This window comes from Balaenoptera musculus, chromosome 4, assembly GCF_009873245.2.
Source record: "Balaenoptera musculus isolate JJ_BM4_2016_0621 chromosome 4, mBalMus1.pri.v3, whole genome shotgun sequence".
NCBI lineage: Eukaryota > Metazoa > Chordata > Mammalia > Artiodactyla > Balaenopteridae > Balaenoptera > Balaenoptera musculus.
Genome location: NC_045788.1, coordinates 73,407,213 through 73,433,331, shown reverse-complemented (window position 1 = coordinate 73,433,331; position 26,119 = coordinate 73,407,213). Strand labels below are relative to the sequence as shown.

Sequence of the window (26,119 nt, the reverse complement as noted above, 5' to 3'; positions counted from 1 at the left end):
TTCCAGTTCGAGATAATACAAATTGTTCTTTTCTCTCTCCCCTTCCCAACTTGAATAGAGTGTAAAGCATGTTACCATAAAGCTTGTTTCAAGTCTGGAAGCTGTCCCCGCTGTGAGCGGCTGCAGGCCCGGCGAGAGTTGCTGGCCAAGCAGAGCCTGGAGTCCTACATGTCAGACTATGAGGAGGAACCCACCGAGGCCTTGGCCCTGGAGGCCGCCGTCCTGGAGACCACCTGAAGAAAGCACGTAAAGCACTCTTTCTAGGGGCTAGGGTCACACATAGTGCAGAACTGAGCCACCTTTTTAAGGACTTTACCCACTTGGTTTTTTTTTTTTAATTATTATCATCATTATTAATTTTTACGACCTGTCTAATGTCCATGTACAGTCAACCTTATTTAGGTTGGTGGGGTCCAGTCTGTTGTGACAATTTATAGGTACCAAGTATTTCCATCAAAACTGACACATGGGTCCCTAAGTGAAGCTTCTAGTGCCTCTGTCAGGGGAATGGACAGGGAGACCCAATTCTTCCGACATCCATGGCCTTCTCCACTTGGACCAGATCTGGTTTCAGCTGCATCTCAAGTATCATTTCCAGTTTTATTTTGTTGTAATTCTGGAGCTTCTGAGCCAGGCCTTTCTCAGCGAACTCACTTCTCCTTTGCTGCTGAAACAGGAGGATGGAGTTTTCTCTCTCCCAGTCCTGGAATAGGGTCAGACTGTGCCCTGAGGAGAAGCAGCAGAGAATGGGACTACATCGTGGGCATTCTTATTTAGGTGTTTTTGAGGCCATAAAAACAGCGTTATTGCTACCTTAGAATTTTCAGAGACCTCAAGGAAGCAGTCATGACTTCCTTGTTTGAAATATTCTAGGCATAGATGATGTCACAGGCTGACTTTCTTTATCTACCCTGGGGAACTTGACACAAAGAACAGAACTGATACTTAGACCAGGCCCATTTCTAGCATAAGTAACGCTACAACTCTGTTATTTAAGGAGCATTTATTCAGTCAGAGGGGCTGTTGGCCTCCTCTTAGGTGATCAGGTCCCTTTTAGTCAACATAGCTCTGGTGCAGGTTTGATCTTTCAAGCTCAGGCAAGTCCCTGATGCCATCCTAAATTGAGGACAGAAGCCCCATCCACCATTTTATCAGTGGGTCTCTTGCCACTGTGTCCTCTGTTAGGTGGTCAGTGTGGTTCTGAGTAGAAGCCTGGCCCAACTCCGTGCTCTCCCTCTGCTCCTGAAGCACAGCTGGGACCCTCCCTGGTGGCTGATCTCTTGCCTTAGTTTCTTTTGTCAAAGTTGAGGAAAAAGCTTCCTGCTATTAGTGGTGTCAGACAACTTGACAGTTTGTGGATGTGAGCGTGAATGTTCCCGTGTTCTTGGGATAACAAGAGCCTTTGTGCCAATTATGCACTTAACTCTTTAGCCTGGTGATATTCATATGTTCACTCATCCTTTTCTTATTACTAACTTTAACACACACACACACACACACACACCCTTTTTTAATGTGTGTTTTGATGGGAAAAGTTTTTGCTGGGACCGAGTATGTGTTTGTCATCTTCTTTAAGTTGCTGTACTTCCTGACCTGTATGTAAAACACTGGTCAGGATCACTGCTCTGAGGGCTGGCAGCTCTGTGAACTAAAGCCCAGAGCATTTTTGTTTTGGGACTGACTTCTTCCTGGGTACCTGTCTTTCCGTAGTTGGTCGCTTGTAGGAAAAACTTGCTGTGGGCGCTGCCCCAGGAAGCTGAACAGAAAGTTGCACATGGTTGGTGGAAGCTGATGAGTGCCTGAGTTGGAGGCAGCCAGGAGTCTCACAGGAAGTCGAAGGGGCAGTAGAGTAACAGCCAGAGCTGAGGCTCCACCAGGACAAGAGGGAGCAGGGAGGACTTGACCTCTGGTGTTGGTCCCTCTGCTTCAGGCTTGGGGCCTGAAGGCTACCTCAGGCTGTTCTCCCTTCAGTTCACGGCTGGGGCGGAGGGGCTGTGAAGGCCAAGGCCTCCAGCTCAGCCCAGTTTTGAAGGGCAGACTAGAAGCTCCCTTGTCCTTCAAGGAGCTTTGGGAATGACCCTATGAAACTCAAGTCTCACTGAGGATTAGGCCTCAGGTTCAGACTAAGGGCTCTGTGAAGATGGTGAGCTCTACTTCCACTTCTGGTTTAAATGACAAATCCAGCTCCTTACTCCAAGTCACTACACCGGAGGAGAGATATACTCTCATTATTGTCGTGCGCGTTTCATATAGCATAGGATCAAAGGATGGAAGATGCTGACACTGTTTCTGAAGCTGAGCTCAACAGTCTCACCCTCCTGGTTTTTCACCACCTCTCTCACCTCATCCCTTTAGGTTGCATATCTGTTTTAGTGACCCCGACACTGTGCTGTCATCACTGTCCAAATACCCATTTATTTATTTATTTGAGAGTAGGGGGAGAGAGGAAAGAGGATGGGATTTTTTGAAAGCACTTTGCAACTTATCAGTATCTGAAAATCCCTGCTGTTGTGGGGAGAAGCTTTGAATGCACTGAAGAGAGTTCCTTCTGAATGAAATGGGAAGGAAGAAGTGTTTTTTTCTATAAATAAAGGGAAAAAGAAGTTTGCTTACAAGGTGGAGACAGATTTAAGACATAGCAGAACAGTGGAAGGCAAATATTTTCCACTTAAATGAGGCTGTTACTGACTTTCTCTACCAAAGCTTTAGAGCTTCTGTTGAATTAACATAAAAGGAGCAAGAGTCTAAATGGAGATGTTCTTGGGTGTGTACAACTCGTGTTCCGAACTAGGTTTCTACCTGTTATAATTCATACACAGCCTAACAGTTCATTGTCATCGTTAATAAACTAAGGAAATGAAATTCTGCCTTTTATTTGCCTGCCTTGACTATCAGGAACTGGTATGGAGTGTCTACTATAAAGCAGGCATGTCTGAAAATTCAGGAAGTTTCTGTGTATTAATGCAAAGAAAACTGGACCTTACAAGTCAGGAAAAATGGATTGGAATGCTTTGTCACTGACTTGCTGTGTGGCCTTGAGCAGATCACTTCACCTCTCTAGATTTCTATGTCTTCGTGTATGAAGCACTTTGTGGCACTTTCCAGTGCACGGGGTGTGCCCCCTACCTGTCCCCTTGGTGTAGCTGTCGCTTAAAGCGAGGTAAATCTTCCTCTCCGCAACATATGAATTGTCTTAGATGTTTCAGTTCCCACTTCTGTGAACAACCAGCTCTGAGTTTCTCTTTTATGCTCCTGGCCCGCTGGAGCTCCAGCTCTACCCTGCAACTTTCTGAACACTTCCCCCTTCGATGTCCCTTGCTCAGCTCCAACCAGTATGTCTAAAACCAACATAAGTATCATATTTCCCCAAACCTAACCATTAGTCACCCCGGTTTGAAAATTTAGTTTCTTCCTCTCTGAGTCAGCTGGCACTTTTGGCTGGGAAAGCATTATCTCTTTCCCCACCCACTGTCGTCAAGTTATGTTGATTTTTCTCTTTAAAGTAAATGTATCTCATTCCTTTTCTACCACTAGCACACAAATTCAGCTCCTTATCTTAAATCTCAACCATCTCCAGCCACGCCAGTCTCTCCCTATTTAATCATCCGTCTAATATTTGGGTACCTACTGTATGCTGGTTTCTGTGCTAGGCTCTGGGGCTATCACATGGAGCAAAACAGGGACAGTCCCTGCCCCTTAAGGCACTCAGGGTCTTGCGGGGGAGACAGACATTGCCCAAAGTTACTAAAATGAATATGTAATTACAAGCTGTAATAGCTATGAAGGAAAAGAGTCAATGCAGTTAAAAAAATAAATAACAAGGATACCTAATTTAGATTGGAGAGAATTAAGGCCCCTGAGAAGGTGATACTTCCACCAAGACCCCAAAAATGAGGCTCAGAGTAGGGAGAAAAGGGCTCCAGACTGGGACTAGCATATACTGATGGTCCTAAGACAGAAGGAGTTTGGGCAAGGAACTGCAAGAAGGACTTAACTAAGAATTTCAGATTGTATTGTAAGAACATGGGGGACCAAAGATTTTAGATTTTATTCTGAGAACATTGGAAAGCCATTGAAGAGTTTTAATCAGAGGAGTGACTGATCTGGTTAAAATGTCAGCATCCGCTTTGCAGAAAATAGAGTAAAACAAGAGTAGAAGCGATAGATACCCTAAGGAGTTGGCTGCAATAGTTCAGGAGAGAAATTATGTTCGTTTGGACGAGGGTGTGACATAGCATTGTCACTGTCACCTCATTAGCCCCAAACTTCTAAAAACAAGATAAATACCAGATGTTTTGTTCTGACTCTGACATTTTTAAGCAGGGAGCAAAAGGCTGGGGGTGGGGGAGTGGGGCAAGATATTAGAAAGATGCTGGGATACATTACAGAATCCAACGAAAATTAACAACTAAGTTTCAGGAAGGGCAGAGACCAGGGCAGCTCTGGAACCTCAGCTGCAGGATTTGCCGTCCTCTTGAGTCTGCTGCCAGCGAGGCAGGCCAGATAGTAGAGTTATGGCTGTGTTGGGGCCTCCCTACTGAGGATTGGGGGTACACCACAAAGAAAGGGGAACTGTGAGCTGGACACTCATCCTTTCTGGCATTGACTTTGTTATTCATCATTTTCTGTGGCCCCAAATGTTTGTAGATTTACTATACCCTCTAATGGTGTAAAGAGTAGGCATAATTTTTATAGCATCCTGGTTAAAGTGAGGCCCAACCCTACTTCCTTTTTCCTTTGAACGTTTGGCTTAGAGGATGGGAGAAGGGGATCAATATGCCCACCACCATATCCTGCTGGCTCTTCTACCTGATCAACTATAGTCCTCTCCCATTTCTGATCTCCAGGGTATCAAACTGTTTGCTTTTAAAGCTTTAGTGAAGCAGCTTCCAGATGGTCCAAGCATTCCAATTGTGAGCTTGACGTTCTTGGGATCAAAGATGAATGTGATAAAAAGGAAAGAGAATCTACCTAGCACTAGTATTCTAGGAGCATGGAGAACACGAGGATGTGCTTTGCATATACCCTTGCCTCCCTCAATTCTGTGGACTGCTTCTGGGGGAGGAACAGAAAGCAGAGAGCTGTGCTCTGGTTTTGGATGTACACTTAATACCAGACCAGCGAGGTGAGAGTTCCTGTGTTAAAAGAAACCTTGCGTGGCCAGAAGGTTCTTAGGATGTAGGTGGGAGTTTTAGTGACCAGCCCTCCAAGAGGCTACAGCAGACCAGTAAGACTCAAGCCTGAAACACAGCACAGCACAGATGCCCTGTAACCATTAGGCAACAAGCCCTAGGAAAGTCCTGTCCTTTTCTCTCACAACTCCTGCAATTTCTCACCTGTTTTCCCTTTAAACAGTGATGCCTGTAGTTCCCAAATGGTTTTATTTTCCCACTGGCCCACTGCAGGAACAGCCAGACTCCTGGCTTCGCCTTCAAGCTCCTGTTCCCACAGCAAGCACAAAACAGCACTAGCAGCGGTAAAGGGAAAACAGAGAAGTAAAAGGCACCTCTCTCTCCTCTGCCCCTCACTTCCCAGCCTTTTTCTACTTAGAACTGAAGAAAGAAATTCAACCTAGATGCCAACAATGGGTCTGTCTACACAGAGGTCTAAAAGAGGAGTTGTATATGTCTCTCTTAACCACTGGAAGCCCTCAGCCACAGAGCTAATGAAAAGAAAGTCCTGACAAGGTGAAAAGCAAGAATGAGGCCTGCAGAGGTAAAGGGAAAAACAGAGCGTCCCCTTTCTCTCTCTTTCTCTCCCTCCCTCTCCCTCTCTTTCTTCGTTATTTAATAATATTTAAATGTAGTTTTCTGATACATTCACATGCTTAAAACCCATAGAAAGATATACAATGAAAAGTCCCTCCCATTTCTGTAGCCATGTGCCCTTTTTCTGCCTCACCCCCTTCGGTAGCCACTCATGACTTTTCTTTTTATCCTTACAGAGTTTCTTTATGCAAATACAAGCAAATTATATATATATATATAAAATCTCCTATTCTTCACACTTCTTTAAAAACTAGCATACTGTATACACATTTCTGTCTCTTGCTTTTTTTCTCCCTAACAGTATAATATCTTAGAGAATTTTCTATATCACTACATGAAGAGTTTCTATATTCTTTTTTATAGCTGCACATTTTCCATTATATGGATAGGTTATAATTGATTCAACCATTTACCTATTGAGGGACATTTAAGTTGTTTCCAATCTTTTACTAATACAAACAACGCTACAGTGAAAAACCTGGTCATATGGCATTTCACATGGGTGCAAGCATATCCGTAGGATAAATTATCCAAAGTGGAATAGCTGGCACAAAAGATTCGTGCATTTGTAATTTTGATAAATGTTGCCAAGTTGCCCTCCATAGTGGGAATAAGGAGATTGGGGCAGTGGGAAGGACAGAAAGCATTACTGTGGAGTCATACTCCCCTGCCTAAGACTCACCAGTATTTCTCTCCCCATAAGATAAAGTTTGGTTTCTTCTCCTGGCACGTAAAGGACCTTCAATACATGACCACACTTTAGCTTCATGGCCTGATCTCCTGCCATTCCCTGAACTACTAGCAGTTTCCTAAATACACCTTGATCTTTCCTCCTTTAAAGAACTAACTCAGCTATATCACAGCGTTCCCTGCCTGCATTCTACTATACCCACCCACTGTGAGCCCTTGGCACTCTCTCTAAACCTCCTGTTAGAGCACTTCTCACACAATCTTGTTATTTAGTATTTTCCCAAATAGAACAAACAAACAAGTAAATGAATGGAGTGAATGAATGAATGTAAGGAATTGCCTGTTCTGTGTGGAGGCAAGTGGACAGATGAAATGACCCTTCGAGGGTCTTCCTGACAAGGATTGCCTTTGCTACAGCAGTGGTCTTTCCTGTCCTCTTTAATCACCCTAAGCTCATTAGTGTTCCCTCTGCAAAATCCCAATGATATCCCCAAAGACCCCACACGAGCCCTTCCAAATTAAGCCAGAAGAACCCATGCTGAGGTCTTAGGTAGAAAGGAGGCCCTGACAGGGTCAACCCATATTGGGGTCCTGTAGTCAGATGAATTTAGCCAGTTTTCCTCTTTGCCACATGGATCTCTGTAATGACTGTTCTTTACCTTTTTACTACCAGCAGGAGCAGGTCTGATTTCTTCCAACCAAAAGAGCCTGAACTCACCCGAATCTGAGATGAATATGAAGCCAACTGACCCTGGGGCTCTCTAGTCTCACTGCACAATTTGTCTTTAGGGTGTCCCTGCTGTTTTCCCCCAGATCAGGGATCCGCAGGGGACTCTACTACAGATAATTCTGTGGGTGCCCACCCCCTCAGAGTCTATGTGGGTTCAACTATTCATAATAGTTGGGTTCAACAAATAGACATGACTCTTCCTGGAGAGTGAGAGAACCACTTGGGAAACATTCTGTTCTTGATAGTTTTTCCCTCTCTGCCTGTCAGTGGGAACAAGAATGATTAGAAGTACATTGTAGGACATGGGGCAGGATTGTTCTGACCTTGCCTCTGATTACCTCCCGTCTTAGCTTTCTTATCTCTTTTCTTGCCAGCAAATATCTACAGTGATTACTTTCCCAAATATTGAAGTGATAAAAGTGTCCTCATCTCCCTTCTCCTCCCTCAGCTTTGTCTGCGACTGTTTCTGTTTTGTCCAACAGCCATTATTAGAGTAGATAACATTCCAAATGTACTTCACTCACTTTATTATTAAACTGCCAGCTTTTCCTTTCCAGGGACTAAACCAGGAGATACAAAGATATTTATATGTCCTAAAAATACCCTAGGTATTTAAAAATTGTTATGTCTACAAGGTAAGCTGAGAGAAGAATGATAAAGCTGTGTGAAAGACTGCTGAAGTTGATAGAGTATCCAAATGTTTTCCAACCAGAGATTAAAAAAAAAAATAGCTTACAGTACAGAATCTTTACTTGTTCTGAGGTTCTTTGTTTATTACAAACTAGGTGTGGTTCAAGGAAGCCAAAGCTTGATATCCAGCAAGTTCTCAAACTTCTCTTCCCAACATTTAACTTAGACTTGAGATCTTCATAGGCCAAGAGTGAGAAGACTGTTCAACAGGGGAAAAGAAAAAGAGCCACTGAGTTACATTGCCAGCCCAGCATTCATTCATTCATTTATTCATTCATTCATCTATCCATCCATCCATCCCAAATAAACATCTATTGAATATTTACTATGTTTCTGTGTTCCAGACACCAGGCCAGATCTGGAATACAAAGAATCATAGAACATTGTTTCAAAAGATGTTTACAGAAGCGTAATTTATGAGAGTACAAAGTTAATGGAAAATATCCCAAAGTAGATGCAATCATTAAAATGATGGTTATAAAGACCAGGATGGTAACATGAAAAAAACCTTATAACACAATGTTATATGAAAAAAAAGAGAAAAAGTTTATGTCAAATATTTATGAGTCCATACTAATAAATAAATAATTGAATAAATAAATAAATTGGGAAGGATAGACAAATCTTCCTGACAGAATTCCAAACAATATATGTAAATCCTATGCCCCTCCAGGAGGTGGAGCTTAATCCCCTCTCCCCATGAGGGTGGACTGGAATTAGTGATTTGCTTTTAAAAAAAGAGCATGGCACAGAGCAACCAGGCCCGTGAGCCACAATTACTGAGCCTGCGCGTCTGGAGCCTGTGCTCCGCAACAAGAGAGGCCGCGATAGTGAGAGGCCCACGCACCGCGATGAAGAGTGGCCCCCACTTGCCACAACTGGAGAAAGCCCTCGCACAGAAACGAAGATCCAACACAGCCACAAATAAATAAATAAATAAATAAATAAAATTAAACTTAAAAAAAAAAAAAAGCATGGAAATAGAGAAATAGCAGCTGTACAATGGACAAAGCTGGCCAACACTACCTTAACCAAGTGATCAAGGTTAACATCACCAGGGGTGCCGTTTGGATATTATGCACCCCTGTGATGAGATGGGCACATCGCCACGTGGTATTTCCAAAAACCCATTGCCCCAGTCTAATCATGAGAAAAACATAATGCAAACCCAATTTGAGGGACGTTCTACAAAATACCTGAACAGTACTCAAAACTATCAAAGTCATGAAAAACAAGAGACTGAGTAACTATCACAGACCAAAAGAACCTAAGGAGACATGACGACTAAATGCAATGCGCTATCCTAGATTGGATCCTGGAACAGAAAAAAGGACATTACTGGCAAAACCAGTAAAATCTGAATAAAGTCTAGAGTTTAGTTAAAAACAATGTACTAATGTTAGTTTCTTAGTCTTGAAAGATGTAAGATGGTGATGTTAGAGAAAACTGAAATTGGATGAGGGGTATATAAGAACTCACATACTGTCTTTGCAACTTTCCTATAAATCTAAAATTGTTCCAAAATAAGAAGTTTATATATAGGCAAGTATATATACCCCCTTATTGCAATTATAGAAAAACATTCATGGAAAGAAAAATACACATGGGAAGAGAAGGAAATACATAAAAGTAAGTGTAGCTCTGCAGAAATGATGGAACTATGGAGTGATTTTTTTCCTTTTTATCTGCCTATTGAAATATCTGTAAAGTGGTCATATTATTTTTTATAATTTAAAGAGTTCACTTTGGTTTGGTTTGGTTTTAGGGAAAAAATTCTTTCCCTTCAAATGCAGAGGGAATGTACAAAAGTATATAGATACTGGAGGGGGGGGTCAAGATAGCTGTTGCTTTAAAATACCCCCAAATATTATTCTGCACAAGATGCACTGACCCACATTGGCCCAGAAAACATGGAGAGCTCCTTCCTTCTTTCTTCTTCTTTTTTTCCTTCCAGTTTTGTCCTTCCTTCTTTATCTCCCCGCCTCATGTGCAGTTCCTCTGAGAACTGGTGCCTCTGTCCAGCCCTTCTGTCCTGAGAGCACACAGGGAGAGGACACCTTGGAGTTGCCAGGGACAGAGCCAGGGACAGAGCCAGGGACAGAGACAAGGGATAAGATAAGAGCCAGGGACAGAGACAAGGCTAGTGGGAATCAGGAAAACTCTCTTGAGGTTTTAGAGTGGAAGGTCCAGACAATGACCATCTGGACAGTTCTCCAAAGGCTTCTAGGATTCCAGCTATTGCAGAGACTACAAACAGCACTATTTGACTCTGGCATGGAGCTCCCATCAGCACCTGTGAGCAGAAACCATTCCTTCGTTTGCACTTGACCATACCATACCCCTTTTGGACCCAAGTAGAAGTAAAGTCTTTAAAGGCAAAGAGTTTACCAGCCAGACAGAAATATTTATCCAGCTTGCCTTCTTTCCATAATATGCCAGTCAAAGATCCCAGAGAACAGATAGATAGAGCAAGCCTTCTTTTTAGTTCTTAATTAACGTCACCCACCCACCCCCAAAAAATTACCAGAAATAAGTTCATTTTTTTAAACCTCTGACCAAGGAGTGGGCACATGGATCAAGCTGGATTGCCTGAACTCTTTCCCTAGTCTTGGAACCTTGAGCAAATAAGACGATGACCAAAAAAGTAAGTGGGCAGGCACTTTCTCATTCTAGCATGGTGAAGAGACTGTCATTCCTCTCTCCTGGATTCTGGGGCTGCCAGTTTCCTATCCTGTTCTGAGTCCAGTTTTTTAGCTTTCCCTTCAAATCTTTTTAGTACATTCCTTTTTCTTAAGGTAGCAGGAGCCAGTTTCTGTTGCTGGCAAGCAAAAAACCTTGGTATAGGCAGTGAAAGGGCCACAGTGACAAATTATGCAATTAAATATTGGCTTTACTTGTCTGACTTAAACTGATCCAGATCATGGATGTGTGATTCTTTTCATCTACCATGTAAATGACTCAGTGCTTGGATGCAGTTCCTGCCCTTTAGAAATTTACAGTTTAGTTATAATATAGGATGTACACAAACGAAATCATTACATATGGATTTTTTACTGTGTGCTGAACACTATTCTAAAGTTTTTACATGTATGACTCATTTAATCCTCCCAACTACCCTATGAAGTAGATACCATTATCATTTCCATTCTATAAAGAAGTAATTGAGGCACAGAGAGTTTAAATAACTTGCCCAAAGTGACAAAGCTAGTAAACAATGGAGCCTGGATCTAAATACAGCCAGTCTAGTTACAAAAATCCCACTCTTAACAACTATGTTATATGGGAATGAATGTTAAAGACAGAGTTCTGGAAGGTCAGAGAAGGGGAGATCAATGTGGCCAGAGTGATCAGGGGAGGCCTCAAGGGCCTCTTGGTTCTGGAGCTGGGTGGGAGGCAGCGTGGGATTTAATCTGAGAGGAGGGAGAAGGGCCTTCTGGGACAGAGGAGGGTCAATGCAGCAGGAGCAAAAACACAAAGCTGAAACTGAAAACGGTGTTTAGACAACTATGAGACATATAGAGAAGGGGGTCTTTTGGAAAGCGTTCAAGGAACAACTGGATAGTTAGTGGGGAGGTCAGACCATAAAGGGCCTTGAATGACAGGTCAACCACTATGACTTTACCCTACAATGAGGGCCCCTGCAGCTTTTACAGGGAATAACATTTGGGAACATTTTTTTGTTACAGAAAATTGAAAGCATACACAAAGATATTGAGAGTAGAATACTGAACCCCCGTGTATCCTTTATGCAGCTTCAGCAATTATCAGCTCACAGTCAACTGTGTTTCATCTATACCCCCACCCTCTACCCCTATCAAGATTATTTTGAAGCAAATCTCAGACATTAGTTCATCTGTACATACTTCAGTTTATGTAAAAAATCCCAAGGAATCTATTTTTAAAAACCCTCCTAGAACTAATGAGTTTAGCAATGTAGCAGGATATAAGATAAACATACAAAAGTCAATTGCATTTCTGTATACTAGCAATGAACACGTGGACACCAAAATTAAAAATACCATAACACTAAAAAAAGAAAGAAAGAAAAAGAAACACTTAGGTGTAAATCAAACAAAATATGTACAGGATTTGTATGCAGCAAGTACAAATTTCGGATGAAAGGTATCAAAGAAGATCTAAATGAATGGAGAGGTACATTATGTTCATGGATTGGAAGAGTCAACATAGTAAAGATGTCAGTTATCTCCAAATTTATACACAGACTTAATGCAAATCCTATCAAAATTTCAGCAAGATTTTTTTGTTTTATGGACAAGGTTATTCTAAAATTTATATGAAAAGACAAAGGACAAGAATAACAAACTATTTTGAAAAAGAAGAAGAAAGTAAGAGGAATCAGTCTACCCAATTTCAAGACATTATATGGTTACAGTGATCAAGAACTGTGTGGTAGGGGCTTCCCTGGTGATGCAGTGGTTAAGAATCCACCTGCCAATGCAGGGGACACGGGTTCGAGCCCTGGTCTGGGAAGATCCCACGTGCCGCGGAGCAGCTAATCCCTTGTGCCACAACTACTGAGCCTGTGCTCTAGAGCCCGTGAGCCACAACTACTGAGCCCATGAGCCTAGAGCCTGTGCTCTGCAACAAGAGAAGCCACCGCAATGAGAAGCCCACACACCACAACGAAGAGTAGCCCCCACTCGCTGCAACTAGAGAAAGCCCGTGTGCAGCAACGAAGACCCAATGCAACCAAAAATAAAAATAAATAAAATAAATAAATTTATTTTAAAAAAAGAACTGTGTGGTACTGGTGGAGGTGTAGACACAGATCAATGGAACAGAATAGAGAGCCCAGCAATAGACCAACACAAATTATGCCCACCTGATTTTTGACAAAGAAGTGAAAGCAGTTTGATGGAAGAAAGATAGCCCTTTCAACAAATGTTGCTGGAACAACTGGAAATCCACAGACAAAAAAAGATGAACCTTGACTTAGTATCACAGCTATACAAAAATTAACTCAAAATGGATCACAGACTTAAATGTAAAATGTAAAATTATAGAACTTTTAGGAAAAAAAAAAAAAAGAGAAAATCTCAGGATCTGTGGCTAAGCAAAGAATTCTTAGACTTGACACCAAAAGCATGATTTATATAAGGACACATCAAAATAAAAACTTTTTCTCTGCAAAAGACCCTGTTAGGAGGACAAAAACACAAGCTACAAACTGGGAGAAGATATTGCAAACCACACATGCAGTAAAGAGCTAGTACCTAAAATACATAAGGAACTCTCAAAACTCAACAGTAAATGTATGTCAATTATACCTCAATTTTTAATAATTAAAAACTCAACAGTAATAAACAATCCAACTAGAATATGAGCAAAAGATATGAAGAGACATTTCACTGAAAAAGATATACAGATTGTAAATAAGCACATGAAAACATGTTCAATATTACTAGCCATTAGGGAAATGCAAATTTAAACCACAAGATATAACTACATAGCTATCAGAATCACAGAAATTAAAAATAGTAACAATATTAAATGATGGCAAGGATGCAGAGAGACTGTATCACTTGTTTATTGCAGGTGAGAGTATAAAATGGTATAGCCACCATGGAAAACAGTTTGTCAGTTTCTGATAAGACTAAACATGCAACTATCCTACAACCCACCAATTTCACCCTTGCACATTTATATCCAAGAAATAAAAATACATATTCACACAAAAATCCGTATGTGATGCTAATAGCAGCTTTATTAGTCAAAAACTGGAAACAACCCAGATATCATTCTACAGCTGAATAATTAAACTATAGTACATCCGTACCTTAAAACATTACTCAGAATTAAAAGGAACAAACTATTGATACATGCAACAACCTGGATGAATCCCCAGAGCGTTATGCTGAGTGAAAAAAGTCAATCCCCAAACATTCTGCATGATTCCATTTATATAACGTCCTTGAAATGACATAAGTATAGAAATGGAGAACAGAGTAGGGGTTTCCAGAGGTTAAGGAGAGGGTGGGGTCAGGAGGGAAGTGAATGTGGCTATAAAAGGGCAACAGGAGGGATCCTTGGCAATATTCTGTATCTTTACTCTTTCAACGTTAGCATCCTGTTTGTGATGTTGTATTATAGTTTTGCAAGCTATTACCATTGGGGGAAATGGGGTAAAAGGTATGTGGACTATCTCTGTATTATTTCTTATAATTGCATGTGTGTCTACAATTATTTCAAATTAAAAGTTTAATTTTAAAAATTGATGTTATAAATTGCCATGAGAAAGAATCACCAGATGTAATAGGAAAATTCTCCAGGAACTGCAGAAGTTAGAGCAATATGAAAGGGAATTTAAAATAAATATATTAATTTACATGGAAATGGAAAGGGCTAAAAATAGACAAGGAAATGCTAAGAAGAATAATCTTGCTCTAACAGAGATCAAAATGTGTTCTAAAGCTATCATAATTAAGAGAGTGTGGCACTTGTGTAGGAAAAGACAAATTAGAACAACGAAACAAAATGGAAAGTCCATAAATAGATCTATACATATAAGGAAACTTGATATGCCACAGAGGTGGTATCACAAGTCAATAGGGCAGTGATAGATTATTTGGTATATGATTATTTAATACTGGTTATCCATATGAAAAAAAATTATTTTAGATCCACACCTCAAGTCAACACACAAAAAAATTCTAGGTAAAGACCTAATTGGTGGGCTTCCCTGGTGGCACAGTGGTTAAGAATCTGCCTGCCAATGCAGGGGACATGGGTTCGAGCCCTGGGCCAGGAAGATCCCACATGCCGCGGAGCAACTAAGCCCGTGCGCCACAACTACTGAGCCTGCGCTCTAGAGCCCGCGAGCTACAACTACTGAGCCCATGTGCCACAACTACTGAAGCCCACGTGCCTAGAGCCCGTGCTCCGCAACAAGAGAAGCCACCGCAGTGAGAAGCCCGCGCACCACAACAAAGAGTAGCCCCTGCTCGCCACAACTAGAGAAAGCCCGTGCACAGCAACGAAGACCCAATGCAGCCAAAAATAAAATAAAATAAATAAATTTATAAATAAATAATAAATTTAAAAAAATTTTTTAAAAAGACCTAAATGTGAAAAATAAAATTTTATTACTGTTGTGGCTTAAACTGTGTCCCCCCAAAAGATCTGTTCAAGTCCTAACCCTTGGTACCTGTGAATGAGACCTTTATGAAAATAGGGTCTTTGCAGATGAAATCAAGGTAAGATGAGGTTGCAGTCCCTGACAGCAGTCACTGTGGTTTCTCTGATTCTGCTCTTCCCAAAGGCCTGGAAACCCCAGGAGATGGGAGAATTGTTTTTTTGCTGTGTTACCTCTGCTTGGGCAAGCTATTCCAAGCAACTGGGACACCTGTGCCCCTGTCTTGGTGCCACCTCTGCCCCTGCCAGTGACTGCCTAGGTGCCAGCTAGCTCCTCCCTTGGGGTGCAGGTACCAAATGAACTTACCGGGATGGGTGGGTATTAAAAGTCCTGGCCTCGGTCCCTGAAACACTGTCTCTGCTTGATGCCTGCAGCCATGTGGCTGGTTCTCCTCCTGCTGTGGCTGAGCCCTGCGGCCCCAAACCAGGAGACAGGTGAGAAGCCAGGCTAGCAGGTCAAAGGGACCTGGCCTCTAGTCTCTTTTATTTATTCACGCATTCGTTTAATCAACCATTTTTGTCCCTGGCATGACCCACCTTCTTATGTTCACTAATTCATTAATTAAATAATTCATTTATTCAGACATTTACTAAGCATCTACCAGTGCTTAAGGTGGCTTCTCTGTGTACCCACATTCATATTTATAAGTTGTCCTTGGATGATTCGCTTGGGAAGGTCTGTTTTGGTTGGGGAATCAAGAGGAATGTCCAGAAGAGGTGCCTATGAGTAGAGGCAGCAGGGGGCTCTAGAATGTGCACTGTCAGGGGGTGGGAGCGGTACAGGAGGGAAGGTGGTATGACAAGCCCAGATCCAGATTAATAGGCAGACTCACGGGGCAACTGCCAGGCACCAACCCATTTGGTTTGCTAAAATATTCCTGGAAATCCAATGGGATGGAGAAAGCTGTATCTACCAGAACTTCTTTTGGGAGAAAACTAGATGTCATTGCTAGGAATACTTTTTGTAGGGGTGGGAGCCTCAAGGTGCATGCTTAAGTAATAACAGGTGTGTTAATACATTGCTTGTAAAAAGGACTTCTGAGGAAGGGCGGGGCTTCAGATTTGCCAAGTGGGGTTTGCAATGCTGGGGCTGGAGCAGCATCACTGGGAGCCGGAAAGGGGAGGAAGAGGCTGCCCAGTGCCCCCTTTCCACACCCTTCCCCAGCAGTGCTCACCCTCTTCTCTATAAAACTGTCAAACAGGTGTAAAGAGTGTTGTTCTGGAGGGGTGCCAACTATTAGCATGGGGTTCTTCACCCAGCCTTGTTTGGGGCTGTTCCTGGCCTCACAGCTTGTCACTTCTCCAAGCCTCTTAGTCTGAAGCCAACGAGATGGTCACACAGGAGTCCCTGAGCTACCTACCGCCTCTTCACCAGGAGTCTGTTTCCTGGTGGGCTCACTGCCCCTCCACCAACCCCGCGGCTCTCTCCTCTTACCTGTGGTGCAGCACTTACCACACAGTATGATGACATTCTGGTTACTTGTAGTATGATGACGCTCTGTTCACTAGACTGAGCTCTTGGAAGGTGTTTCTTTGGAGGGTTGGGTTGGGCAGGGCAGTGGAATGTATGTCCATGATCCACCATGGTACCCGGCTCAGAGAGTCACTCAGTAGAATAAAATGAATAAATGAATGAATGCATGAGTGAGTGAATGGGTGCTTGGTCACCATGGGGTGGACTTCCTTTCCCTTATTGTGCTGTCATTTTTCTGATGGGACCAGTCAGCGCTGTCAGGAACTGTAAATCTGTCCTGGCCTATGGATACCCTGGGAGCTCAAGTGTGAGCCCAAGTCCAATTCAGATCTTTTAAATTAAATTAAGTATAAATTATTTGACACCAGAACTACAGAGATACATTTCCTGCCTTCAACCAATTGGTAGGAAGGCAGATAAACACACCTTCAGAAAGAAGATCATAACAATAATGGAGACAGGGATTAATGTTATGTTAGAAATTGAAATCAATAGATTTTAAGAGTAAGAGGAAAAAGTTAATCCCAGTAAATGTAGTTAATACCTACGTCCCAGCTGGGGGGATGTAGGAAGGCCTCTCAGGATAGATCAAATTTATTTAAAAAAAATTTTTATTACGGAAAATTTGAAACACACAAAAGTAGAGGGGATAGTTAAATGAACCCAATGGACCTGTTGGCTAGCTTGAAAATTATCAACACCAAATCCTTATCCACCATATTAAAAAAATATATAACCACAATACCTTATCAGAGCTGAAATAATTAATTACTACCATTTAATACCTATTAGTGTGCATATTTCTCCAACTGTCAAAAAGTCCTTTTTGCAACTGGCTTATTCGGATCAGGATCCAAACAAGGTCCACACATACATTTAGCTATTATATTCTTGTCTCTTTATATCAGCTCTCTTCCTTTTTTTTCATGCTGTTTATTTGTTGAAGAAACCAGGTCATTTGTCCTGTAGACTGTCCTGAATTCTGGATTTGTCTGACTGGATCCTTGTGGGTGTTCCTCTGTCCCCTGCATGTCCTGAAATCTGGTAGTTAAGGTTCATTTCTTTTGGTAAGTATATTCTGTAGGTGAGGCTATGTACTACCTCTTGCATGGAGAAGGAGACAGGCAATGTCTAGTCATCTCACTGCTACTGGTGTTAAACTTGATCAGCCAAATGCGTCCGTTTGTAGGTCCATTATAAAAGTTCCCCCTTGACCTTTCTCTAATGGTTTTAGCTTCCACTGATGATTGTTGCCTAGATCCATTTTTTCATTAAGGATTGCCATATGGTGGTTTTCTAATTCTACCATTGCTTCAAATTGCATTTGTTAGCTGGAGTTCTTCTATAAAGAAGACCTTTCCCTTGTCAACTATTTGGCTTGTGTGGAAAGACTGGATAAATGATTCTTCATTTATCACTCCCAAAATAAAGAGCTGGCTCGTTAGCAACCCTGGGAAGGTTGAATTTAATCATGACCTTGAAGGATAAGAATGTTTTCTTCTAGTGACTATGAGAGGGAAGGGCCTTCCAATCAGAGGAAACAGCTTGACTAAAGGCTCAAAAGCAGGAATATGCAGGATGTTTAGAGAATGGCAGAGAGCAGTGGCAAGTGCAACCAAAGGCTTTTTGAAAGAAAAAGCCCTGAGCCTGATGTGGTGGGAAAAGCAGGGGGAAAGTCAAGATTGCTGGTTCCACTCCCAGCTCTGTCACCCAATCACTGCTTGTGGACACTGCTTTTCCATTTTTAGATCAGTGTCTTTCAAACTTTTCTGGCCACAGTCCACATTAATAGAGATATTTTACACTGTGATCCAGTACTTACATACATGTATAGAAAAACACAAAAATTTCAAAAAGAACCCCAAGCAACTTACACTTCTATATACAATATACAATATATGTGGATATTTTGTATTTTATCCTATCCTATGCTATCCTATCCTATTCCACCCCACCCCACTCCACTCCACGCCACTCCACTCCATCCCAAACTGTTAAATGCTGGTCATGACCACTGACTTGATCTCTGACCCTCAAATGGGGTACCGCCCTCATTTGGATGGTCCCTGGGGCTCTTTGCCAGCTCCAATCCTTTGATTGTTTCCTGGTCTTGGTGACAACCTGACACTGAACCAGGCACTTGGGAAGGGGGATGATATGAGAATGGAAACTGATCATTTGCAGGAGGCTCCTGAGTAGAACATGAGGCAGAAGCCAGACCAAACTCAGAGGCCACCATTCCAGCCCAGCCCACCATCACCTTGAGAAATCTGACCTCCCTGGGCCACTGCCCCCTTTTCACCAGACACCTACCTGCTGGCCCCTGTTTCCCCAACAGGCTGGGTTAGCCACACCTGGCCCGGCATACCCTCAGAGGCCTGATCCCTGCTGATCCTTTCAACTTTGGAAGGTCGTCAGGCTTATCCCTAAACAAAGCCCCAGGCAGGTGCTAACCTAACAGGAGGCAATTGGGAAGGTCAAGGTAAAGTAAAGGGAAAACAACATCGAGAGTCCTGGGCATGAGAGTACCTGGGGCCCCTTCTGACCTGAGCCTCAGACTCATCAGGTTACCTGGGCCACGGTCCCTACCTGCCAATGTCTTGTTTTCCTTATGTCTTAAAGAAGATGAACCCCCTCATCTTGTAGTGGATAAGGAATGATCAGATAATAACTGAGTTGAGGGCTTCCCTGGTGGCACAGTGGTCGAGAATCCGCCTGCCAATGCAGGGGACACGGGTTCGAGCCCTGGTCCGGGAAGATCCCACATGCCGCGTAGCAACTAAGCCCGTGTGCCACAACTACTGAGCCTGTGCTCTAGAGCCCGCGAGCCACGACTACTGAGCCCGCATGCCACAACTACTGAAGCCCGCGCGCCTAGAGTTCGTGCTCCGCAGCAAGAGAAGCCACCGCAATGAGAAGCCCACGCACCGCAACGAAGAGTAGCCCTGTCTCACTGCAACTAGAGAAAGCCCCGTGTGCATCAACGAAGACCGAGTGCAACCACAAATAAAATAAGTAAGATAAATAAATTAAAATAATAATAATAATAATTGAGTTGAGCACCTTGGGGAAATGGTAGGAATTGGGGTTGGTGAAACTGTTTTGTGAATAGCAACCTTGGAGAACTTCCTCTGACTTTGTGGGGGTTTTCCTACGTCCCTCTTCTCATAACTCTTCTGTCGTTTTCTCTATTGCCTCTGTGTCTTCCTTGCTGTCACTCCCCTGTCACACTCTTCTTTTTGTCTCTCTTCTTGCTCACTCTTCTCTCTTAGCTCTGTCTCTCTCCTTTTAATAACAACTTTATTGAGATACAATTCACATAATGTAAAAGTCATCCTTTTAAAATATACAGTTCGGGATTCCCTGGTGGCGCAGTGGTTGAGAATCTGCCTGCCAATGCAGGGGACACGAGTTCGAGCCCTGGTCTGGGAAGATCCCACGTGCCGCGGAGCAACTAGGCCCGTGAGCCACAACTACTGAGCCTGCGTGTCTGGAGCCTGTGCTCCGCAACGAGAGGCTGCGATAGTGAGAAGCCCGCGCACCGCGATGAAGAGTGGCCCCCGCTTGCCACAACTAGAGAAATCCCTCGCACAGAAACGAAGACCCAACACAGCCATAAATAAATTAATTAATTTTAAAAAATAAATAAAATAAAATATACAATTCAATGGTTTTTAGTATATTCACAGAGTTGTGCAACCAACACTATTACCTAAGTTTAGAACATTTCATCACCTCCCAAAGAAGCGCCGTACCCATTAACAGTCACCCCCTTATTCACCACACCTCCCACCCCTGGCAGCCATTAATCTACTGTCTATGGATTTGCCTGTTCTAGACATTTCACAGAAATAGAATCATATAATACATGGCCTTTTGTGGCTGAATTCTTTCGTTTAGCATAATATTTTCAAGGTTCATCCATGTTGTAGCATGCATCAGCATTGCATTCATTTTTATGGCTGAATGATATTCCACTGTGTAGAAATTCCATATTTTGTTTTATCCACTCATCAGTTAATGGACATTTGAATTATTTCCACTTTTTTGCTATTGTGAATATTGTTTCTATGAACATTTATGTACAGGATTTTATGTGAACATATATTTTCAATTCTTTTAAGTATATACCCAGAAGTGGATTTGCTGGGTCATATGGTAACTCTACATTTAACATTCTGAGGAACTGCCAAACAATTTTTCATAGTGGCTGCACCATTTTACATTTCCACTAGCAATGTGTGGGGTTCCAATTTCTCCACATCCTCACCAACACTTGTTTTTGTTTTCATTTGAGCCATCCTAGTGGATGTAGAGTGGTAACTCATTGTGATTTTAATTTGCATTTTCCTGATGATTAGTGATGTTGAGCACCCTTTTATGTGCTTATTGGCCATTTGTGTATCTTCTTTGGATATATTCTTTGCTCATTTTAAAATTGGGTTATTTGTCTTTTTATGTTGTTGAGTTTGTGAGAGTTCTTTACATATTCTGAATAAAATTCTCTTATTGCATATATGATTTGCAGATGTTTTCCCATCCCATGGGTTGTCTTTTCACTTTCTTGATAGTATCCTTAGAAGCCCAAAACTTTGATCAAGTCTACTTTATCTATTCTTTCTGTTGTCACTTACGCTTTTGGTGTCATACCTGAAAAACTACTGCTTAATCCAAGGTCATGACAATATCTAGAGTTTTACAGTTTTAACTCTTACATTTAGATTTGTGATCCATTTTCAGTTAATTTTTATATATGGTGTGAGGTAGAGGTCCAAATTCATTCTTTTGCATATGGATATCTAGTTGTCCCAGCACCATTTGTTAAATCTGTCTCTTTTTTTTTTTTTTAATTTTATTTATTTATTTATTTTTGGCTGCGTTGGGTCTTCATTGCTGCATGTGGGCTCTCTCCAGCCGCTGCGAGCCGGGGCCACTCCTCGTGGTGGTGCACGGGCTTCTCACTGCGGTGGCCTCTTCCGCTGTGGAGCACAGGCTCCAGGCGCGGGCCCCAGCAGTCGCGGCACGCGGGCTCAGCAGCCGTGGCTCGCGGGCTCTAGAGCGCAGGCTCAGCAGTGGCTCACGGGCCTAGCCGCTCCACGGCACGCAGGATCCTCCCGGATCAGGGCTTGAACCCGTGTCCCCCACATTGGCAGGCGGACTCCCAACCACTGCACCACCAGGGAAGTCCCAAATCTGTCTCTTTTTAATGTCCCTTTTTCTCCAGGCAGCTGCTCCCAACCCCAGCCCCTCTGCTGCCTTGGAATGGATCACCACTGCAGGAGAGGAAGCTGCTACTGTGATGAATTCTGCCATGTGGTACCAGACTGCTGCCCGGATCACCATGCCCTCGGCAACACTGGTAACTCACGTGCAGGCTCCTTTCCACCCCCAGCAGAGCTGGATGCTGTGATTGACAGAGGCAAGCCCTTTGCACGTACTTCAGGCCAAGGCCAGGGTGTGGACTGGATGGCTTCTAAGGTCCCGGACATTCCCGAGATCCTGGCATTCTGTCCATTTCATATCAAAAGTGCCTACACATTCCTCCCGCTTTCTTTCCCCACTGCTCCTTGCCACCTGCGGCTCCCCTCTGAGCCACTTTTGCAGGTCCCACAAGGAGAGGTTCAGCTGTTGGTGACTGGGGAATAGGGTGACTGTGTTGCACCCAACTGTCCCCGCTTCTCTTGCAGTACAGATGCCTCTTGACCTGTCTCATGTAGACTTCTGAGGGCAGACAGGGGTCTGCAGAGAGGTGCTGGGGGTATTGGGCAGCAGCAGGGGGTGGGAGGCAGGGATGAGGACAGGAGCTTTCACCTGTGTTTTTCCGCTCCTCAAACTACCAGCATGGTGCTGCAGGTGGTGCTGAGGAAGGAGAACCTGCCCAAGCCCTGCCAGAAGCAATCTAGACTGGATGCAGAGCATGGTGAGTGCCCTGGAGATGCTCCTAGAAGGGATGGCAACCTGCTCCTGCCTCCCTGGCCTCCAAGCCCCAAAGTCAAGGAGCAATTACGAAAGGGGGCAAAGAGCCTAAGCTGGGCGCAGCACCACTGCAGCCGCGGTTTTAGGGTAGAAGCCAGGGTTCCTGCCCATGAACCCTGACACTGCATTTCATATAATTCTCATGTGTCATGAAGTAATAGTCTTCTTTTGACTTTTTTCAACCATTTAAAAGTGTAAAAAACATTATTAACTTGTGATCTATACCAAAAACCAGCAGCAAGACAGATTTGGTCCACAGACTGTGGTTTGCTGCTCTCTGCCCTAAATCATCCTCTGTTCTTTATTTTCCTTTTGTGTCCCGGCTTCGGCCCTGACATGTCCAGCTCTCTGCACAGCACTGGAGGAGAGCCCTCAGCCCCCACCCTAGCATATTACAGCATTGGGCAGAAAGAAAGGCAGAACAGCACGATGGAAAGAGCTTGGACTTGGGAGCCAGATAGATCTGGGTTCAAATCCTGGCTGACCTCAAGCCTTCAGTCTTCTGAGCCTTTCCGAGCCTCCCTTTCCTCATCTGTGTCCTAGAGCTTGCCTTGTAGGGCCGTTGTGGAAGGGCCTGGTTCTTGGTGGATGAACAAGAGAGAGCGGTTATTTGGGGAAATGTAAATAAGCTGGAGAGGGAACAGGCCTTCGCTTACTGCTCACTTAGGTCTGGCAGCTTCTCCAAACCAGCCCCTCTCCATTTCCATGAAGGGACTCAAGAAGACAGCCTGACGCCTCCCTGAAGCTCCTCCCCCACTCGGTGCCAGCAGGACCCTGGAACAAAGCTCAGCCTCCCCTCCTGGGGCCATGATCACTGGGCCCAGGGGTGCTTGTCTCCCAGCTGCCACCCTGTGTGCTTCCCCATTGGTTCAACCAGAGGAAAAACGGAAACCTGCTGTTGTCATAAACACTGTTAAATGTGCATAGAATCAGCCATACAAACTATAAAACAGAAATTTGGCTCACAGTATTTATTGTTTTGTGATGGTTACACTGAATATAGCAAACATTTCTTGAAAGTAGAAAGTAAGAACCTAGCGGCCCTGTGGCTACGTAATTCTTGCCTCTCTCCTCAGTGTTCCTTCCTGGGCTCCATAGTACTGCCTGTAAGTCCTGAAATAGCCTGGCCTGAGCCCTGTGGCCTCTTGCCCACCTCCTTCTCTTCCCACCGTGACAGGAGGGGCAGGGTACCTTCCTCTGGTGTGCCGGGAGCGGCCTCCCTGGGGTCTCCTCGTGTGCAGGATTTCAGAGCACTAGAAAAATGATGCCAGGGGCTTTAGGATCTGCCAAGCCCATCCTTTCCTCCCAAATCTGCTCTTCCTCCTGTCCTGTGCATGGTTCCCTGTCCTCCAGCCTCCTGGACTCTAAACCTCAGGGTCATCTTTTACTTCTCTCTGCCCCTGGTCTTTTTCTGTAAGGTGCCAAGTCTTTCTAGTTCTGCTTCACAACCCAGTTCACATCTGCCCCCTTTACGTCCCACTGCCGAAGTCCTAGGTCACAGCCTCACGGTCCTGGTCCTCTTGCCCTAACTGGTCTCAGCCCACATTGTACCACATTGTACTGCCCAAAGCAGAGCTCTGGTGCTGCCAGTTCCCCATTCAGAAACCACCACTGGCTTCCCATTGTCTCTAGGATAAGGCTAACTTCCCATGCATGGCATGCAAAATCCTTCACCACACAGCCCCAAGGCACATTTCTGGCCTTATCTCCTGCTAGCCTTGGGGAGAGACAGCCCGGGCCCTGTTTGGGAAAGCCCCACTCCTACCTCCAGAGCCTGAGATCTCCCTTCCTTGCTAGGAAGAGTTTTTCAGGTGAGGCTCTGTGGGATGTGGCCTCTCCAGCTGGGATCATCCTGTGGGCCTCATAGAGAGCCCAAAGATGCTGGTTTGTGGGCTCTTTCCTCTTCTTGGATCAGTGCTCATTCTCCTTCCAAATGCCCAGAAACTCCATCTCCTCCTTCACTTGTCTCTCCTACATTATCCCCCATCCCAACCAGGGTCCCCATAGATGTTCCAGTACTGGCACAGATTCCTCGCTAGTCAAGTGTACAGGTGTGTGCACATGTGCATGCAAATTTTATTTCTACCTGGCTCTCCATCCTCCCTCCCTGTGTCCTTCCAACATCTTCCCTGTGAAAGTCATTTCCCTGGCAGCGGCATACCACCTGGGCAAAGCCCTGAGAAAGCAGAGGGCTTCCTGTAATGTAAGTTAAAATCACAGTTTTTTTTTTTTTTAAATTAATTAATTAATTTTTGGCTGCGTTGGGTCTTTGTTGCTGCGTGCGGGCTTTTCTCTAGTTGCAGCGAGTGGGGGCTACTCTTCGTTGCGGTGCATGAGCTTCTCATTGTGGTGGCTTGTCTTGTGGAGCAGGGGCTCTAGGCACGCAGGCTTCAGTAGTTGTGGCACGTGAGCTCAGTAGTTGTGGCTCGCGGGCTCTAGAGCATAGGCTCAGCAGTTGTGGTGCACGGGCTTAGTGGTTCCGCGGCATGTGGGATCTTCCCGGACCAGGGCTGGAACCCGTGTCCCCTGCATTGGCAGGCGGATTCTTAACCACTCTGCCACCAGGGAAGTCCCAAAAATCACAATTTTAACAGGTGATTCTTTTAATCCACAAGAATGTCTAAAATTAAAAGGACCTGTGGTACCAGGTGTTGATGAGAATGTGGAGCAACTGGAACTCTCATACATTGCTGGTATAGTATAAGCGGGCACAATCAATTTGGAAAACTGTTTGATGCTGTATACTGAAGATAAACACATGACCCAGCAATTCCACTCCTGGATATATATATATATATACCCAAGACATATACAAGAATGTTGATAGCAGTGTTATTCAGAATAGTGAAAGACTAGAAATAATCCAAATGTCCATCATTAGGAAAGTAGATAAATAAATCGTGGTATATTTATACAATGGAATACTACCTAACAATAAAAAAAAGAATGAAGTACCATTATATACAACAAAATGGGTGAGTATCACAGGCATAATGTTAAGAGAAAAAAGCCAGATATAAGAAATTATATATGCATAATCCCATTTATATGAAGTTCAAAAATAGGCAGAACCAGTCTATGGTGAAAGAGGTGAGAATGGTGGTCCTTGGAGGGATACTGACTGGAAGTGAACACAAGGGAACCTGTTGAGATGCTGAAAGTGTCCTATATCTTGATCTGAGTGGTGAATACATCCTGCGTGTAAGCACATGTAAAAATTCATCAAGCTGTATACTACTTGAGGTTGGCGTAGTTAACTATATGTCAATTGTACCCTAAGAAAAGAAATGAAAGAAGAGAGGGCTCCCTGGAGGTTTCTATGCTACAACCCAAGGAAATAGGGGCTAGGGTATGGAAGGGTCCGTCTCAGGGCTTTGCAAACTTAAATGATTCCCAGCATCTCTCCTTATCTACACATTTTGAACCTGTGGGGACCCACTCAGACCCCCAGAGTTGGTATAAAGATTATTTTAAAGAGGAAACATTTGACCTACAGAATATACAGAAAGAAATGTTATCTGAACTTCCCTTATCTGACTAAAACAGAGCCTTCTAAAAATACAGCTGCCATTAATCTCCCTCCAAGGGATTTTCCAGCCAATTTTAGCTGCCATGGAGACAGACTGCCAATAGAATCTT

General features: G+C 43.6%; 1 protein-coding gene across 10 annotated transcripts in view; it reads left to right on the top strand.

Moving 5' to 3' along the window:
* Window positions 1–4,299, top strand: part of RUBCN (rubicon autophagy regulator) — a 66,194-nt gene extending 61,895 nt beyond the window's left edge. For all 10 annotated transcript variants that reach the window (XM_036849864.1, XM_036849860.1, XM_036849861.1 and 7 more), the window contains one exon: window positions 59–4,299. In XM_036849864.1, the coding sequence (XP_036705759.1) occupies window positions 59–237 (179 nt within the window). In that variant the 3' untranslated portion in view covers window positions 238–4,299. The remainder of the gene's footprint in view (window positions 1–58) is intronic.
* Window positions 4,300–26,119: the final 21,820 nt, after the last annotated feature.